Below are 19,988 nucleotides of genomic sequence, written 5' to 3'. Positions count from 1 at the left end.
TATGCCGACAGAGTTAGGCCTACTTAATTTTGTAGTGTAGACATTCCCTACGAGGAGTTGTGATCAGTTTCCTTCTGTTTGATGTTATGATTCTTGTGATTTATGTATCAATATAAGTGCTATGATGGTGCTTTTCTGGGTTCACGATTTGATAAGTTCCCGCAGTCGTCCATTCTGTCTAATTCATAAAAGACCAATGCCCAAAAGCCCCAGCAGTGATAGGACCACATTATGTTGTGCACTGTTCAAACCCAGAAAAGACACCATCTTTCCCCTGAAAGAGTTATGCGAGAGCTGTCTGGAAAATGTTCCTCTCTGCTTTTCCGCCCCTACCCCCCGCCAAAAAAACAAAATGAAGAACAAATGTTTTGGTAGAATGTTCCATAGAAATTTTTGACTTTTCATCCAAAACTTGAAATATGCAAAAACTGAAAATTTTCAACCACAAATTTCTCAGTTTTCAACCAAAAGTTGAAATTTTTCTTACTCTCTGTGGAACAATTCATGTATTCAAAAGCTTAATTTTCTGTCAAAAACCAATTTTGATGGAAATTTTTCAACTAGACCTAATTACAGAGGATTAATTCTGCTGCTCTCAGGGAAACTTTACTATTCTTTGTCCTTGTTCTGTTGTTCTCTTAGTCTTTGATCCAGCAAAGCACTTAAGCACATGCTTAACTTTAAGCCTGTGAGTAGCCCTATTAAATTCAATGGGGCTAACAACATATTTAAAGTTACACAACTTGTTGATCGCGTTACTTGCCTGGATCGTCAGCTCGTAAAGGAAATCAAATGGAAAGGATGGTACTGTTCTTGGGCTACAGAAAAATATACTGAGTCTAGTGATGAGGAAGGATAGGGTTATAAACCGCAGCAAAATTCTCACAGAAAGTGAAGAAACTCTGAGGATATCGTCTGGTTTAAAAAAAAAAATAGAAATGTTGACACAGGCATCTACTGTGACAATCAGGGTCAGCCACCCCGAGGGACAAATAGAAGGTTCAATGCCCCCCAAAATCAGTTAAACCAAGTGATTGCATACAGTGTCAGTACTGTAAAACTATATTCAGCAAGGTCTTTTACAAAAGCTCGTAATGTTCTGACTCTGATGGTCATTGTCAGCTATGAAGACAGACTGTGGTTATGAGTTTATACATTTGTGTAGAGGAGCTAAGATCACATGTAGTAGAGCTAAGATATGAAAAGGTTATCTAAGAAAACTGGGATCACAATTTGTGATGCAACTTTAGCTACACCTTATGGCAGAATGGGAAGCAGTCAAGTGGGGAGGGGTACCTCCAAATCCAGTTGTGTACATGGAACTGGCCTCAAGTAACGATCCAGTGTCCAGCCCGAGGCGAGAACAGTGGTGAACTATCCCAGTTAATGGAAAGACACCAAGACAAGTGGAAATTGAAAAGCACATTCCAAGCTCCAGAACATTGTCAGGAGGGTAGTTTCCCCATTGAATAACCAGGCATCACCCTGGATTGAAAGAAAAAGCCTTTTAAAAACAGGCTTGGCGCTGAGGTTTGTCTCCAGAGCTGGGGGACAGTCCAGAAGCAGAAGGCTGTTCCCTGAGTGACATTGTGATGAAAGAAGGGGGGGGAGGAGGTAGCTCCCTTTTATGGACACCCAGGCAGCCAGCCAGTTAGCTATAAAAATCTGTTAGTAGCTGTTCTCTACTTGCTTTACCTGTAAAGGGTTAAAAAGCCTCACTGCTATGCATAGGTAAGTGAGTGGGCACCCGGCCAAAAGAGCCAATGGGAAGGCTAGAACTTTTTAAAATTGAAACAAGACTCCCCTTTGGTCTGTCTGTTGTTGTTCTCTCTGGACAGGGGACATAGAAGCAGCAATAACAAGAAGTCTGGTGGCACCTTAAAGACCAACAGATTTATTTGGGCATACGCTTTCGTGGGTAAAAAAAAAAACCTCACTTCTTCAGATGCATGGCGTGAAAGAAGCAGCAATGCTGTGAGAAGCTTGCGCCATTTTGAAAAATCATCAAATCACACCTAGAACTACTCATTTGAAACCTCAGATATGTAAGTAGATCAGGCATTGTCTAGGAAGATGCGATGAGGGTTAATCTCTTTTATTTCTGAAAGGCTTGTGGACTCCTCTGTGCTAACCCCAGGTGCTTTTGTTTTGCTTGTAACCTTTAAGCTGGATCTCAAGAAAACCATTAGTGATGCTTAATTATTATATTTGCTCTTTTAAATCTAGCAGTAGCCTAAGTTCCAGATGTATTTTCTGTCTTTCTTGTTTTTAATAAAATTTACCTTTTTTAAGAACAGGATAGGGTTTTTTGGTGTCCTAAGGGGTTTGTACATGTTGTTTAATTAGCTGGTGGCAACAGCTGATTTCCTTGGTTTTCTTTCTCAGCTCTTCCCCGGAGGAGGAGTGAAAGGGCTTGAGGGTGCCTCTCAGGGAGGAATTCCCAAGTGTGCCTTCCTGGGTCCAAAGGGCTTTTTTTTTTGCACTTGGGTAGTGGCAGCATCTACCCATCCAAGGTTAGAGAGAAGCTGTAACCTTGGGAGTTTAATATAAGCCTGGAGTGGCCAGTATTAATTTTAGAATTAACTTTTAGAATCCTCGAAGTGCCAGAGTGGGGAATCAGCCTTGACAGACGTTGTTAACCCACCCTAAGTCCTCATGTGGACAGTGCTAGGTTGACAGAAGAATGCTTCCATTGATGTAGATATTGCCTCTCGGGGAGTTGGATTACCTACGCCAATGGGAGAATCCCACCCAACAGCATAGGTTGTGTTTACACTGAAGTGCTACAGCAGTGTGATGGTGCCACTGTAGCATTTTTATAAGTGTAGCCACGCCCCATAAAAAAACACCCATTAGCCACCCTTCCACAGCAATGGCCACAAAGATACAAGGCAACAGTGACTTGATCATAGGATAAAAATGCCGTGTGTAGTACAAATCACGCAGGTGTTATGTGCACTAAATGATCTGCAATACACAAAACCAATATCGGATTAGAAGCGGAGACATGCCTGCCTCGTTGGCTAATCTCATGGAGGATTCTGACCACCTGGATTCAACAATTAATTCCATCCATATTCAGCAACACTCCATAACAGGGGCTTAAGTGGGGGCACATATTTCATGACGTGCTCATTTTAAAATCAGCAAGGATAATTCTGATTGAGTCTCATTTTAATTAGACTCCTTCCTCCCCTCCCCTGTGAAAGTATCAGAAGCAAAAAGGTCAGTCAGAGGTAGAAAACTGCAGTGACAACAGGCAGGAAACACTATGAATGGTGGTTGGGTTTGTAGCCGTATGTTTCTTCCTGTATGCCAACTAAAAGGATTTATTTTGTTACAAATCTCCCTTTGACTTCATCACTGAGTGCAGGATGTAGCCCAGTGCTCATGAATAAAGCAAGACCAAAATAAATAACTAATTCAATGAGCTGCAAAAACTTGGTGTTACAGTGTTAGGAAAATGATCTGAAATGTATTTTGAATACTGTATATACAACGCGGTGTTTCATAAAGCGCTAAAACAACTCTCATGGCTAAATCATCTAGCCAAGAAAGAATCATTTCGCTAAATGGTTTTCAGGCAAAATTCACTTACCTGGCTGACCCTTCTGGGAAGTTTCGTGACCGTCAGCATGTGAACAGACTTTATAAACTCTTTATCTGGTTTGTTGAAGCACTTTAGGGGAGGGATAGCTCAGTGGTTTGAGCATTAGCCTGCTAAACCCAGCATTGAGAATTCAATCCTTGAGGGGGCCACCTAGGGATCTGCAGCAAAAATCAGTACTTGGTCCTGCTAGTGGAGGCAGGGGGCTAGACTCAAAGACCTCGGTCCCTTCCAGTTCTAGGAGATAGGATATCTCCATCCATTCATTTCATTTTTTCAATGTGTACAGTTAATTTTGGCTATAAAATAGCAGTGTGTGGACAATAATAGCTTTTCCTTTCCTTGCAGGTTTAAGAGGCCTTTTTTGTTCCGTACTGCTACATCTGCTTTCCTCTTGCAGCATTTAATGAGTTTGAAAGTAAAGTAATAGAGGAACTGGACAGCTGTAGTCATCTCAAATGCTGTCAGGTGGGGAGATGCAGATCTTCTCTTAAGAGACAGCCACGGCTGAGCTGACTGGATCAGTACCAGCCGATTCAAATAGCCAGGTGCCACAAGATACCTGAATGCATGACTGACTTTTAAAAGTCTCGTATTCCTGCTTTTTTGTGAACTACATTAAATAGCACAAATAATGATTACATTCTAAAGCATAGCATCATCAGAATACAAATGCCCCAGGAGATAATTGGGAATACTGGGCCAGATCCACAAAGAAACTTAGGCACCTCAGTGCCAGATTTAGGCACCTAAAGCCGAGTTTGGGCACTACTGCAAGCCACAAAAGTCTCTGCTCAGTTGCTGCCTTACCCTATAGGTGCCTAACCGAAGCACCTATGTTTTTTCAACAAAATGTCTCTAGGCACCTCCATTTTTGCCTCCCTCTATGTATCCAGTTACCTGTCTCCCACCTAAGTCCCGGGGCCAGGAGCAGTGAAAACATCCTAAAAGTGGGGGGGTCACCAGCACTCAAACTGTGCCCCTCCCCTGCACTGCCCTTGCCCTTTCCTCAAGCCCCCACTCACTCCTCTCCACCCCTGCCCCCTTCCCCTCATCACACATCCTTGTGACTGGAAAAAAGTGGGAGGGCCGTGGCCCCCTGGCTCCCTCCCCCATTCTGCTGCCCCTTCATGGATTGAGAACTGGTTAAAAGACAGGGAACAAAGGGTAGGAATAAATGGTAAATTCTCAGAATGGAGTGGGGTAATTAGTGGTGTTCCCCAAGGGTCAGTCCTAGGACCAATCCTATTCAACTTATTCATAAATGATCTGGAGAAACGGGTAAAAAGTGAGGTGGCAAAGTTTGCAGATGATACTAAACTGCTCAAGACAGTTAAGACCAAAGCAGGCTGTGAAGAACTTCAAAAAGATCTCACAAAACTAAGTGATTGGGTAACAAAATGGCAAATGAAATTTAATGTGGATAAATGTAAAGTAATGCACATTGGAAAAAATAACCCCAACTATACATACAATATGATGAGGGCTAATTTAGCTACAACAAATCAGGAAAAAGATCTTGGAGTCATCGTGGATAGTTTTCTGAAGACGTCCACGCAGTGTGCAGAGGCGGTCAAAAAAGCAAACAGGATGTTAGGAATCATTAAAAAGGGGATAGAGAATAAGATGGAGAATATATTATTGCCCTTATATAAATCCATGGTAAGCCCACATCTTGAATACTGTGTACAGATGTGGTCTCCTCATATCAAAAAAGATACACTGGCACTAGAAAAGGTTCAGAGAAGGGCAACTAAAATGATTAGGGCTTTGGAATGGGTCCCATATGAGGAAAGATTAAAGAGGCTAGGACTTTTCACCTTGGAAAAGAGGAGACTAAGGGGGGCTATGATAGAGGTATATAAAATCATGACTGATGTGGAGAAAGTAGGTAAGGAAAAGTTATTTACTTATTCCCATAATATAAGAACTAGGGGCCACCAAATGAAATTAATAGGCAGCAGGTTTAAAACAAATAAAAGGAAGGTCTTTTTCACACAGCACACAGTTAACTTGTGGAACTCCTTGCCTGGGGAGGTTGTGAAGGCTAGGACTATAACAGCGTTTAAAAGAGAACTGGATAAATTCATGGTGGTTAAGTCATTAATGGCTATTAGCCAGGATGGGTAAGGAAGGGTGTCCCTAGCCTCTGTTTGTCAGAGGGTGGAGATGGATGGCAGGAGAGAGATCATTTGATCGTAACCTGTTAGGTTCACTCCCTCTGGGGCACCTGGCACTGGCCACTGTCGGCAGACAGGACACTGGGCTGGATGGACTTTTGGTCTGACACAGTACGGCTGTTCTTATGTTCTTACTGAACATTGGAGAAGCCACATGGGTGAGCGGCCCTAGATGGTCCAAGCATGATTAGGGATATTCTCCTGTGCGGGTTCTCTGATACATAATATGATTTGCTCTCTTAATGTAACTTTTTCCACAATCCAAGCATTTATGTTTCCTGTCTCTTGTGCATTGTCTGATGTTGCATAAGGTCCAACCTCTGGATGAAACTTTCCCCGCATTCCAAGCAGGTATGGGATCTGTCTCTTGTGTGAGTTCCCTGGTGTCTGGTAAGGTTTGACTTCCAAATGAAACATTTCCCGCAATCAAAGCATTTATAAGGTCTCTCACCAGTGTGGATTTTCCCATGTTTACGAAGGTTTGAGTTGTTATTGAAACTTTTCCCACAGTTCAAGCATTTGTAGGGTCTCTCTCCCGTGTGGGTTCTGTGATGCTTAGCGAGGTCTGAGGTGCTACTGAAGCTTTTCCCACAGTCCAAACATTTATGTGGTTTCTCTCCTGTATGAATCTTCTGATGTGTAATAAATGATGACTGCCAATTGAAACATTTCCCACAGTCGAGGCATTTATAGGTTCTCTCCCCGGTGTGGATTTGCTGATGTGAAGTAAGATATGAACTCTGGCTGAAGCATTTCCCACAGTCCAAACATTTAAAGGGTTTCTCTCCTGTGTGGATTCTCTGATGTGCAACAAGGGTTGATCTCTGTGTGAACTTTTTCCCGCAGTCCGAGCACTTATGGGGTTTCTCTCTCGTGTGGGTTTTCTGATGTCTAATAAGGTCAGATCTGTGCATGAAACTTTTCCCACAGTCCGAGCATTTATGGGGCTTCTCTCCTGTATGGGTTCTCTGATGTGTAATAAGGCTTGACTTCCAGTTGAAACACTTCCCACACTCAAGGCATTTATAGGGTCTGAATCCAGTGTGGATTCTCTGATGTATTGCAAGGTATGAGCATCTGTTGAAGCTTTTCCCACACTCCAAGCATTTATGGAGTTTCTCTCCTGTATGGACTGCCTGATGCCTAACAAGCGTTGACTTCTGATTGAAACATTTCCCACAATCAAGACAATTATAGAGTCTCTCGCCAGTGTGGTTTCTCCAATGAGAAATAAGGTTTGTACTTATATGAGATCTATTCTCAATATTGGGGCATTTATAAGGTTTTTCTTCCTTGTGACTTGTCTGCTGGGCTGAGGTTTCCTTGGGATCCTTGCATCCTGCCCCACAGTCAATGGATTCATTCACTTTTGCCACTTTTCCCAGCTGTTTTTCTGACTTGCCCCGATTTCCCCAGGTTTCTCCCTGTTCCAAGCACTGGGAAAAATTCCCTTCAGCTCTTCCCACAAAGGTCCCCCATGGTTCCACTTCCCCGGGAACTGCCCGCTGTTGATTGTTCTCCTCATTCACACTCACTGTCTCACCACCTGCTGAGAGACAGAATCCAGACAGGAGTCACTGCCTGTGCTGGGGAGAAAGGGGAATAGCAAAAAGGGAAAACTCAACACAATAAAGGGGGGAGATGGAGAAATTGGATTCTCTCTCCACATCCCCATCCAAACACTCACTGGGAAGTAAAATCAGGAAGGAAACTCCTGACAGTGAACATGGTGGATGGGAGATGGTGAGTGATATCTGACTACAGCCTGCCCTGGGGGAGATGAGGAAGACCTCACAGCACATTTTTGGGAGTCTGAGTTTTTTCTTTCAGATGGTTTTCATGTCAGTCTCACCGACTCCTCACCTGTGCAGGTGCGTCTCTGGTTCTCCCTTTCCTCAGCGGCCTGCAGATCCACGACCCATGGCTCTTCCCCTCGTTCCAGCTGGGAGATCAGGTCAGGTTTGGGAATGGGGAATCCTATGCAGGGGGTGAAATCGGGCAAGCTCAGGGTGCATCAGATATTGGAGGAATATTTGTCACAAAGAACATTCCTAAGTTTAACCGGACCCCATGCTGTGCCGGGGGGACATGGGATCTGAAGGAAGGTGGAGCATGGTCCCTGACGGGAAAGGCAAATATCGGGGGGCGGGTGATGGTTCTGAAGCCATCTCTAGGGCTTTCCAGGATCTGGGGGACTTGCTGAGGCAGACTCAGCTCAGGAGTTAAACCCCTGCATATTGCGAAATCTCCAGAGCCCTCCCCATGGCTGGGGCTAGTCCCAGGAAGGGAGGGGAACTGGGATTCTGTGAGAGAGAGTGTTAAATCAGACAGGACAATACAGTGCTTCTGCCCCCTTGAAAGTTGGAGGGATAGGGATGAATCGGCATGTGCATTAGGTTTATGATTCCCTGATCCCACAAGAGGTGGTATGGAGATGAAAGCCTCTCTCCCACACTGGAGCTAGGGACTACGTGACCATGGAAAAAACAGATTCAGAAATTCAGAACCAAGTTTCCAATAACCAAGGGGACAGGAATCCCTTACCCAGCGAGGTCACTGTCTCATAGTTCTCCTGCATGACGTCCCTGTAGAGGGCTCTCTGAGCGGGGTCCAGCAGAGCCCCCTGCCCCTGGGTGAAATACACAGCCACCTCCTCGAAGGTCACTAGCACCTATGACAACAAGAGTCCCCCACTCAGCACCTGCTGCCCCAGCCACAATCCCCCTAGTCATGGGGGAGAAAGATCAATAAAATGGAAGCTCTGGGAGAACCAGAGTAGCAGAATCCCACCCCCACCCTGCTCAGAGCAGCCAGGAGGTTTCAGGGGGTGGGAGAAGGTGAGAGCTCCTTGCCCCCCAACACACGGAGCAGGGCAGGGTCTTCTCATTTCCCACATGCCTGCCAGCCACAGGCTGATCCGGGAAGCAGAGCTGTGAGCCGGGGACAGGGACAGAAATCCCGACAGCTTCCCTGCGTATTTCACAGCAGCCTCTGGCCAATGGGGTCAGGCTCCAGCACTGGGAGTCTGGTCAGTTTTCCCAGCCCTGCCGGGTGGGGGGGGGGGGAGGGGAAGCAGGGGTTTTTCCTGTATCAGAAATGGCGGAATGTCCCCCCCACCCCCCACCCACGTGTCCCAGCAGGTTTTTCATACCCTGTCCCCTCCCTCTCTCACCCTGTGTTTCCTGCCCCTCCCCCTCTACAGCAAACCCCCCTGCAGCTCCCTGAAAATCCCCTACCTGAGCTGGCTCCATCACAGCCATTTCCCTTCCCTGTCCCCTGGAAGACTGGATGACCTGGAGCGACTCGTGGATGTGATTTCTCAGCCTGTCAGGGCGAGAGGAGCAATGGGGGAGGTTTCAGAAGGGGCTTGAATCCATTTCACACCCCAATTCCCCCCAGGCTCTCTCCCTGCAGACAGATGCTCTGGACTCTGCCATACTGGGAAAATCCTCAGTCACTTTATCACAACACAGACCCGGCCCCTCCCACCAGCACTGAACCCCCTGAGCCACTTTTAAACCCTCCCAGGGACAGAGTCACTAAATCGAATGCTAGAAAAGAGCAGAATCAAAGGAGCCACTTTGGGGAATTCCCCCAACATTGGCCCCGAAGGCAGAGATTCTCCCCAGCAGTGTGGGGACTGTCCATAGCAAGAACTGGTTTTTCCTGTCAGCTCCTCCCCTTGTTCCCAGGAGAGTCAGTCTGCCCAGGGGTGATGCAGGGAATGGATCCGGGCAGGGCTGGGAGCTGGGAACCTCCCTCCCCACTTCTTGCTCCTGCTGCCCCTTTCGGTCTCACCCCTCCCCTTCCTATCTCCTTCCCTCCCCCTCTACCTGGGAGAACTGGGGACTGTCCCGTTCGTTCCCATGGACATTTGCCTGGCTGTGTCACTGAGGGCAGCAGCTCTGGGACCCGCAGACACACAGGGAGCCCCTCCCCCTCTGGGACAAACTCACCAGCAGGTCCCTGAACGGGGCCCTTTGTGCAGAGTCACTGTCCTGCCCGGCCCCAGCCCTTTCCCCCAGGTCTCCCCATCACCTGCAGGCTGCGGCTCAGGGGCTGGTGTGGGCAGAGCCCGGGGCTGCCCCAGGGGCTGGTTCCACCCATCAGAGAAAGTGGTCACCTGGGCTGGGCACAGCAGGGACTTTAATGAAGATCTGTCCTCAGCACAGCCCCAGCTGGGGAGCAGCTATTTCACACGCTGGGCTCTCAGGTAGAGGAGGCTGCAGCACCTGACCCAGGCAGCTCAATTCAAGGACTCAAACATCAGGAGCAGAGAGAGACACACACCAGACGACTCCTCCCCCTGAGCAATAGCCAGCAGCTAATGTAGGGGTAGCAGCAGCTAATGACTGGGGTGCAGGTTTTAGCCAGTCTCCCACACCCAGGTCCCACCCTGTCCCCTACGCCTGGGAGCTGGCCCACTGTGCCCCCCGGCTCCCAGCCTTCATGCCCTCCAGGTTCCAACCCCGGATCCCAGCCCCCTACTCCCCACATCGTTGCCCCCCCACACTCTGGCTGCCGGCTGGGTGGGGGGGACAGACGAGTAAGGGGGTTGGCTTTCAGCACCCCCAATATTCAAAGTGTTCCCATGCTACAGGACATGTCCCTCTCTAAGCTCCTAGCTCTGTGAACTGCCAGCCCCGTAGGTCCCACTGGCCAGGAACCATGGTCTATGAGAGGTGTGGAGGTGGTGCCTGCATGTGGAGGCAGCGCGTGGAGCTAGGAGCCGACAAAGGGACCTGTTGCCACTTTCAGGGAGCCCCCCAAAGATACCCAGAGCCCTCACCCCCTCCCACACTCCAACCTCAAGCCCTGAGTCCCCTCCCACATGCAAACTCCTCCTGCTGTTGTTGGGCGCAGGAGGGTGCTGGCCCGGTACTGCCCCAGCAGTGGCTGGTGCGACTGGCCCAGGGACCTGAGCTGCTTGGGCATTCCCGGAGCCAGCCGCACCGGCTGCTGCAGAAGTCACCGAATCCGTGCACACAGAGAGAAACACCAGCCTCCTCTGCCTTAGCAATAACCAGCCCCCCAACCCCTTATGAGGACAATTCAGCAGCTGTGGATTTCATTTGCCCACCTGGACTCCCACCAGAACAGAACCAGAGAACCAGCTTGAACCAATATGCTTAACTGAACTGGAACCAGACTTAAACCATCATTTTTCCTCTTCCTCAGTGAGCCTGAATCTGAATCGAACTCAGGGAAAAACGGCTATCAGGTAAAATAAAGTGTCAGCAATTTTTCAGCTCAATATTTGACAAAATAAAACAAAACCTACTCTGATCTCACTCATTATAAAACAAGACACCAAAACAACACCCAGGCATGTGATCGCTACCAGAACGGCCTGTCCCAGTAGGAGAAGAGAAGGGGGCAGCCCACAGGAGCAGGGAGGGAGGGGAGAGAAGTGGGGGCTCCCTGTCCCAGAAGTTAACATTAACTCTTCAAGGCCAAGGAAAAAGGCTGCTCAATTCTTCTTCCCTTTAGACAGGGCTCCTCTCACCCACCCTCACCCCTTAGGGCAGCTCCTCCCTCCAATTGCCCCACCTGAGGCAGGCCCCATGCCTTAAATTCAGTTCCCCACTGAAGCAAGCCACAGGGCTCACTCCCAACCCCCCTCCCCACTTCTGGGGATTGACCGGGACTGGAACCAAACACACCGACTGCCACTGAACCCGAACCAAACACAATTCCACTCCTTGCAGCTCACAGTGACTCTGGTTGGACACCGAATCCTGCGCAGAAATCAGACCAGCCCGTTCAGTGCTGTCAGCCCAGGAATCAGATCCCCCAAATAAGGAGATTGTCTTTAAACACAAATATTGAAATTGGGAGCAGGGTGTGTTGTGGGGGAGGGGTTCTGAGTGGATATTTGCCTTGTAAATTCTCAGCCCTTCAGAGGAAGTCTCCAGGACAGGCAGTCACTCTGCCCACCCCGCACTGCTGGTTTGGCCATTCGTAGGGGAACAAATCCCTGCTGGCTGCTGGGCAGGGCAGCCCCCTCAGCCTCCCTTACCCCAATGGGCAGGGGAGCTGCCTTGTCCCTCCCCTCGGTTCTCCCTTCCCCAGCTAGTCTTCTCACAGCCTCCCGTCCACACATCCCCCGCTTTCCATCGCAGTGCCCCCCACTCACATCTTCCCTCTATTCCAGCCCTGTTCCCCATAATCCCCCCATTCCCCTGCATCACCCCATCCTCCCTTCAGTGCAACCACTAGCCCCTGCCACCAACCCCTCCTGCTCCCTGCATCCCCCTCCTGCCCCTGGCCTCACACACCTCTGTTCCCCCGTAAATCCCACCTTACTTACACCCCCTGCCCCTCTTCACTCCTTTCCCCTCCCCCTCCCTCCCTGTTGCTGTCCTGCCTTCAATCTTTCAGCATTTACCTGGGATGTGGGAGACCCCTGGTCAAACCTGCTTTCCTCCTCTGCTTAAACCTGGGTCTCCTACATCCCAGTCCACTTAGAGGCCACCAGAACGGTTCCCATTCATGGATCCCTAGGCAGACCAAGAGCCTTCCTGCGCCAATGAGGCATTATGCAGAGATAGCAACTGATCAGGGATTACTTTAAACACTAAAGCTATGGGAGGGGAGGGGGGTATGTAAAATATTGCACAGAATCGGGGCTCCTTTAGCAGCTCCAAGCCTCTGGGCCTTGGGGTGCAACTGTGCGAGAACCCAGCGCTGGGAGCGGGTGCTGAGTGTAGCATCCCCCGGGGCGGCGGGGGAGGAGCCCCCTGACCATCCTTTTTTGCAACCACTGCAGATTGCTCACCCCCACTGCTGTCGCTTTTAACCCCTCTATACCTTGGGGTTTCCCCACTGACACTGTCTGGCCGGGCCGTAGCCACATTCTTACCCCTGGTTCCTACCCCTGTCTCTGATTTTCCCCATCTCCCTCCCCTGCCTCCAGCGCTGGGACCCTCCTGCCCGCTCTGACCCCTCGGGCCAGCAGAGCCCCTCGGCCTCCCAGGTCAGCGAGCGGCACCGTCACACGAGCACCTACATCAGCAGCAACAGAGCACGGGGGGCGGGGAGGGATGGCGGCACCTCCCGTGTGTCTGTCCCACCCCCAGCACGGCCCAGGCTGGCGGCAGCTTTCCCGGGCCCCGGGCGGGAATTGCAACCAGCTCCGCTGGGAGCAGCCTGGAGCCAAACCTCCCCCTGCAGCCCGGGGGTGCCGGGGTGGGGGCGGGTCTCTCTCACCTTCCCTCCGAGCGGGGCCCCCCGGGGCAGGGGCCGGGCCGGGCTGGGGGCTCTGCCCTGGGAGAGGCTCCTGGGGAGCAGCGGGAAGGGCCCTGCTGGAGATTCCCCTCTCCCGGCTGCAGCCAGGGCTCCGGGCTCCCAGCACCAGCCGCCGGGGCTCGGGGATCTCGCCTGGAGCCTGGGAGCCAGAGTCACCGCAGCGGCTGCGAGTCACTTCCTGCTGCCGGGACGCAGGGAGCCCGGCCATTGTCCCCACCCAGCGGCTCCTGGGTCCTAGCGATCAACCCAGCGCTATGCAACCGCCTGCACCAGACCCTGCCCCTTGCTTCTCCCAGCGCTATGTAGGTGCCCTGCCTAGAAGCCTCAGGATCAATGTGGGGGCAGAAAGGAAACGTGCAGATCCCGGGGATGGGGGAGAAGGGGGGTTTCTAGGGAGACTCCGGTTGTTCCAGAGAATCCAGGGGTGATGGGGAGTCAGGGACGCTCTGGGAGCAGTTGGGCCGAGCTGGGCTCTTGTCTCCACACCACACTCGCTAGTTACCAGCCCTGGGCCTGAGCTCCCAGCTCTGCGCCCCTCGCTCAGGTCATGGAGCTGTCTGAGTTTTGCCACTGGGCTCTTCCAGTTATTTGTAGGTCCAGATGAACCTGTCCTGGGCTCTATTTATCCCCTTCATGTCTGCCCCCCCTCCCAGGGATCCCCTCTGTTCACATCCCAGCTGGCTCCCCCATGTGGGTACTGACTGCAGCTCCCCCTCAGGCACCTGGATGTCAGCAGAGAAGCTCCTGTTGTTCTGGGTCAGGGACTGGTGCTCTGACCACTCAGGATTGTGCTCTTTTCCCCTTCTTATTTTCCAATTTTCACCAAAATCACCCACCTTCCCCTGATGGCCTCCTAGAAAATCCCCTGAAATGTTGGAATTGATCAGATGCAGCCATCGAAACAGACCAGTGCCGCTGAGGTAAGTGCAGGGCCTCATTTTGATAGGCCAAAACCAGATCAAGGGTTTGGCTACACTTGCAGCTGTACAGCGCTGGGAGTTACTGCTGTCTTCATACAGCTGCGTAGGGAAAGCGCTGCAGTGTGGCCACACTGACAGCTACCAGCGCTGCAGTGTGGCCACATTTGCAGCGGTGTTGGGAGTGGTGCATTATGGGCAGCTATCCCAGCATTCAAGTGGCTGCAACGTGCTCTTCAAAAGAGGAGGGTGGGGGAGACAGAGAGTGTGGGGGCATGGCTACACTGGAGAGTTGCAGCGCTGGTGATGGGGTTACAGCGCTGCAACTCACTCTGTGTCCACACTTGCAAAGCATGGCCAGCGCTGCAACTCCCTGGTTGCAGCACTGGCGGTACACCTGGTTTGCTTGGGGTGTAGCGATTCCAGCGCTGGTTATCAAGTGTAGCCACCAACAGCACTGTTATTGGCCTCCAGGGTATTAGGAGGTATCCCAGAATTCCTGTCCACAACAAACCGGAATGGCTGAACTCTGATCTCCCCCTAGCTACTTAGCTAAAAAACAAACACAGCTGCTCTTTGCTCCAGTGAGCGAGCGAGCGGAGGCAGGGGAATTGCTTTGGAATGTTCACAGCTGTTTGCTTGAGGAGAGAGGGGAGTCCATGTTGAGCGGCTGCTTATATGGTCTAAAGACTATTTAGGAGTGCATAATTTGCATTTAGTGAATAAGAGACAGGAGGGGGAAAGGTCAAAATGATGGAAGGTAGGCACTGTGTATCTTCCAGTCCTTAGAACTTGCAAGGCAGGGAGCTGAGAACAGTGTCAGCTCCAAAAATGCACTCTCTCTGTCTCCCCCAGGCTCCCTGTCACACACCACCCCACCCCACTCTTTTGAAAAGCACGTTACAGCCACTTGAACACTGGGATAGCTGCCCATAATGCACCACTCCCAACAGCACTGAAAATGTGGCCACACTGCAGCGCTTTCCCTACACAGCTGTACAAACACAGCTGTAACTCCCAGCGCTGCACATCTCCAAGTTTAGCCATACCCTGGATTTTTGGAGCTGACACTGTGTCAGCTCCCTGCCTTGCAAGTTCTGACCCCTTCCCCCACTCCTCTCTCATTCACTAAATGCAAATAGCCCTCTTTGTGTTTTTTCCTCACAGACCAGATAAGCAGCTGCTCCGAAACGGGCCCCTCCCTCACGCTGTGCTGCTTCTCTCCTCAAGCAAACACTAGTTGTGGACATTCCAAAGGGATCCCCTCTCACCGCCTCTGCTCATTCACAGCAAACAGAGGCATCACAACAATACAAAGAGTGTAATCTTTACTTAAAAGCATTATGGGAAGGTTCCGGAGGTCAGTTACAGCGTAGTAAGATTAATCGCTGTTTACACTGGCACCCCAGTGCTGTTCTCTTATTCCTCTCATGGAGGTGGAGTACATGCAGCGCTGTAGCCAGGGAGATACAGCGCTGTATGTGCCTTGCCAGTGTGGATGGGGAGTAAGTTACAGCACTGTAAAGCCACCACCAGCGCTGTAACTCTCAAGTGTAGCCAAGGCCAAAGATCAAGGTATTAGAAGCACTCTTAGGCTATGGCTACTGATGCAGCTGCGCCACTCCAAGCTCTCTAGCGCAGGGGTTCTCACAATAAATTTTCTGGTGGCCTCAAAATTCGGCCACCAACTCTTGTCTTGCTTGTGGCCACTCTGACAGGCGGGCAGGCCGGCAGTGGGGGCCAGTGGCAATGGGGATGGTGTTGAGGCCCAAAGCCCTGCAGCCAAGGTCTGCATCCTGCTGCCACATGGCCAGAGTCCAGAGCTAGATGAGGCAGCAGAGGTCAGGGCTGATGTGGGTGGGGTTGAACCTGGGTAAGGACTGGACCCCGAAGCCCCATGGCTGGAGCCTTCCACCTACCACACCAGGGCTGAAGCTGGAAACCTGAGCCCCACCGCCCCCAACATGGGAATTTACACTGGCTGCCTGCTCCTCCTGAGTTTGTGGCTCCAGAAGGGGGCAGGGCCCAATCCCAGCTGGCAGCCCAGGGGAGTGGGCCACTGCTTCTCTCCTCCTTACCACCCAGGAGGCTGTGGCCACAAGAAAAGCCCCTGGTTGTCACATTTGAGAAATGCTACTCTTGTGTACCTGCTCTAAGCCAGCGGGAGAGCTAATTAATCCACCCCCAATTAGGGTTGCCAACGTTCCAATTCCATAAAACCAAATACCCTAGACCCGCCCACTGCCATGCCCCTTCCCAAGACCCTGCCCCTTCCCGAGCCCCTCCCCCACCCCCACCTTCCCCATCGCTTGCTCTCCCCCACCCTCACTCACATGCTCATTTTCACTGCAAGGCCCAAACAGGCAAATTTATTGTTTTGACAGGTGTGTTATGCTACATTCTGGTTTTATTTGTTACAAGACGCTAGAGCTGGCAGCAAAATAGTCCAAAAGGGTCATTTTTTTAAAAAAAGGAAATTTCACAAAGGTTTTCATGATTTTTTCCCTCCCCTCTTCCCATTTTTCATAACCAGATCCATGTTTCTTGTTCACTAAAGTTATTGCAATTTTATGTGTAGAATTAGGACCACACATTAGCACAGCTGCAATGGGTCACTCCTGGAGCCCAAATACACATCCATAGAGCACAGCCACAGAAATGCACCTGTCTAGATACCTATAGAAATAAATCTGTAGAAATGGACTCCCACACCGACATGCAGATACACACGTGTATTCATGGCTACACATTTAGCATGCACTAAAACAGATACTTCCACATTACTTATTATTACAATTGTTGTTTAGTGCCTACAGACCCCAAATAAGATCAGGGCTCCAGGATGGTAGGTGCTGGACATACACATAAGAAGAGAGAGTCTGCAACAAAGAGTTTATAATGTAGCTTGACAAAGGTGGGGAGGAATGTCTGATACACTGGCTCTGCTGCAATTACTAGTCAACGACAGTCACTTTTTAAGAAAAAATACATTTCTCTTAGAGTTCCCTTCTCTTTTAAATGAATATTCACATATTTTATGTCATCAGTTTTTTTTGTGTGCAAGCCAGCAAAAGGAATAAAAATCAAAAAGTTAGGTTGCACATTGTATTCACACAGGTAGACACACGTGGCAATACACACACCTCCTACACAAAGACACAGTCTCTTACACACATACAATGCATGCATGCACACACTTGCCTACACAGAGACATCCAGCTGGGAAGGGAGGACGGTGGGTTGGAGGGGAATAGATGTGGGGGTGGACGAGAGAGGATGGGGAGGGAAAGAGCCCAAGGACAAGAGCAGGGTGGGAGTGAGAGGAGGCAGTGGAGGAAAGAGGAGGGGCTGTGGGGGGGAATGTGGGGTGGATGGGGATGCAGGGGGAAGCAGAAGAAGGCTACAGGTGCATGAGGATGTACAAATTCGGGTACATTACTCATGAAAAGTTACACAGAGAGTTGGCTGTGGAAAGCACAATATATCAATGAGTGAAGAAGACTGTCCCTCAGTAATTGAGAATTTTGGATAGGTTGTCCATTTAGAAAAAAACAGTCCATCAGGAAAGTATTTGAGTTACTTTCCCGACTGCGCTTCTCACTGGCACTCCAACTCACTCCTCCTGCTATTGCTTATGTTCCATGATGTGTTCTACATAGATGTCCCTTGGCCACATGATGGCATCCGACACCATGAGTTGCCACATCAGCCGAGCGACTCCACATTCTCTCAGCACTCACTTGTTACCAGGGTCCCATGAGCCCCAGGCTCCGCCGATTAGCATCTGAGTTTGAACCTCATAGCCCCTAGCTCTCAAGGTGTTGGCCAGAGAGGCGTATTTCTCCACCTTTTGAGCTCGGACATTGTGGAAGGCCAGGGTCCTGATCTCAGAGGGCACTGTGATGTCCACCATGATGATCTTCTTTCAGTCCTCATTGGTGATGATGATGTCCGGTCACAGTTGGCTGTCGGTTCTGGGGATGGCGGAGTTCACAATCACCTTTCCCACAGGTGGCAAGATAGCTCTGACCAGGCAATCTTGGATGGTGTTGTGTGGCAGATCCCAGACTCTGGAATGGGGCTTGCAGCTACATAGGACGTGGGGTAGTTTCTTGTTGGCATAACTGCACTTCCTGCATCGCTTGTCCCAATTCCCTTGGCAGACGGCTCCATTCAGTGGGACACAGTTGAGCCGGGCCCTGAGGATGAACCTCCAGTCAGCAAATGGGGTGAGGCTGCCCCCTGGGAGGAAGTGGTTGCTGGCATCCCACTTGCACGTCACCTCGAACACCTTGCCCTGATCTAGCTTTCACTTCCGGTTTTCCAGATACTTGCAGCAGGTGGCATCCTTCAGGGTTCTCTCCAGGATGGTTCTGGCTATCAAAATGATGGTCTGCTCCGTGTTCTTTACTTGTGGCACTAGGACTCCCAGCGTTCCTTGCACCATGTCCAGTGGCAGCCGATACATTTCTCCAGTCGTCGCGTACCGTTGTGGGCACATACTAAAGTGATTTGTAACCCAACACAAGCCTAAACTGATCACTTGGGCAGATACCTAGGCAGAGTAGGTGAGTTCATGTAAATACAGTCTGGTCCTAAAGCCTTTCCACCCACCACTGGCTCATCGCTAGCTGTCATTCAGACCTTGCTTACAAATCAGAATTTGAAATTATTAGGTAGGCCAATATAGCCGAAAGGAATGGGCCGACATTGTCATAAATAACAGCTGTATGAGGAAGCCAGTCTTTGTTCAGACTTTTCAAACCCATTGTGCTTTTTCAGGTACAAGTACTTTCCCATACACCTTCCCCATTTCAGTCTCTGACTCTCAGAGTGCATATCCAGCAGTCGCCCTCAGTGTTTTTGCAAATAGATACTGGTCATTTTCATTGTCCAAGGGACAAGAAAATCTCATGACAAAGGCTAGGGAAATGTGAAAATAAAAATCAGAAAGGCTTAATTTTGGCAAATGATCGTTTGTCTTTTGCAGTCCCCAAGAAATCTGAGCTCCATCCTGTCAAGTTAATTTAATATCAAAATACATCAGAGAACAGCCTTCACCAAAAAGAGAAAACCCCACAATGCAGGGTGAGCTACAAACCACTTTCCCATTCATGAAGTGAAATCCCAGAGAATCTTAAGACTCGAAATCTGGAGAACAAATTTACCTATTTCCTTCTGAACAGGCTGTAGCTGCTTTCCTCAGCACTGCCGCATTATTTGGCTGGGTTATTGATCAAAGCTTTAGCAGCAGCATCATAAAAGAAAGGAAAAAAAAAACCTAACCCAAAACTTCCTATCTACAAATGATCTGGCTTAGGCTGGAAAAACTCCAGATGTCACTTTACCAATAGCTGGAGGCTGGGATTTAAGCTCAAACTGTGCTTTGGGGTTCATTTGAATTTCCCCTTCAGAAATGTGACATTTTCTTCCTCAGCCCTCAGGGGCCTGACTGAGGATCAAAGGAATCAAAGCCTGATTCCTAAGCATGGTGGGAAAGGACACTGTGGTAAATGACACACATGAAAAGGATAAACTCTCCACAGCTTGGGCAGAGGCTGCTCTGTGAGAGATGTGTGAGGTTGACGGGGGAAGGAGGAGGAGTACCTGTGGCATCTTAGACACTAACAAATTTATTTGAGCATAAGTTTTCGTGGGCTACAGCCCACTTCATCAGACGCATAGAATGGAACATATAGTAGGAAGATATATATACATACAGAGAACATGAAAAGGTGGAAGTAGCCATACCAACTCTAACGTCCAGACTAACCCGCGGCATCGGCGGGTTAAAATCGATTGCTCGGGGATCGATATATCGCGTCTAGTCTGGACGCGGTGTATCGATCCCCAAGCGCGCTTACATCGATTCCGGAACTCCATCAATCCGAACGGAGTTCCGGAATCGACGCGGAGAGCCGCGGACATCGATGCCGCGCCGTCCAGACTGGTGAGTACCTCGATTTTAGAAATTCGACTTCAGCTACGTTATTCTCGTAGCTGAAGTTGCGTATCTAAAATCGATTTTAATTCCTA

The 19,988-nt window shown here is 49.8% G+C and overlaps 1 protein-coding gene across 2 annotated transcripts; it reads right to left on the bottom strand.

The window, feature by feature from the left end:
* Positions 1-4,995: 4,995 nt before the first annotated feature.
* On the bottom strand, positions 4,996-13,247 carry LOC127033280 (zinc finger protein 436-like). Of its 2 annotated transcripts, none has more exons than XM_050921206.1 (6): positions 12,997-13,247; positions 12,176-12,308; positions 9,024-9,111; positions 8,332-8,458; positions 7,651-7,764; positions 4,996-7,336 (listed from the first exon to the last, which is right to left on the bottom strand). In XM_050921206.1, exons 1-6 carry the CDS (start codon positions 13,241-13,243, stop codon positions 6,057-6,059), a joined length of 1,989 nt encoding a protein of 662 aa, XP_050777163.1. In that variant the 5' UTR covers positions 13,244-13,247; the 3' UTR covers positions 4,996-6,056. The 2 variants fall into 2 exon arrangements, with proteins under 2 accessions (XP_050777163.1, XP_050777164.1); XM_050921207.1 differs by having other exon boundaries at positions 4,996-7,333.
* Between the last annotated feature and the right edge of the window lie 6,741 nt (positions 13,248-19,988).

Source organism: Gopherus flavomarginatus, chromosome 12 (assembly GCF_025201925.1).
Source record: "Gopherus flavomarginatus isolate rGopFla2 chromosome 12, rGopFla2.mat.asm, whole genome shotgun sequence".
Classification (NCBI taxonomy): Eukaryota; Metazoa; Chordata; order Testudines; family Testudinidae; genus Gopherus; species Gopherus flavomarginatus.
The sequence above is the reverse complement of the archived record's forward strand: the minus strand, read 5'-3'. Positions and strand labels throughout refer to the sequence as shown.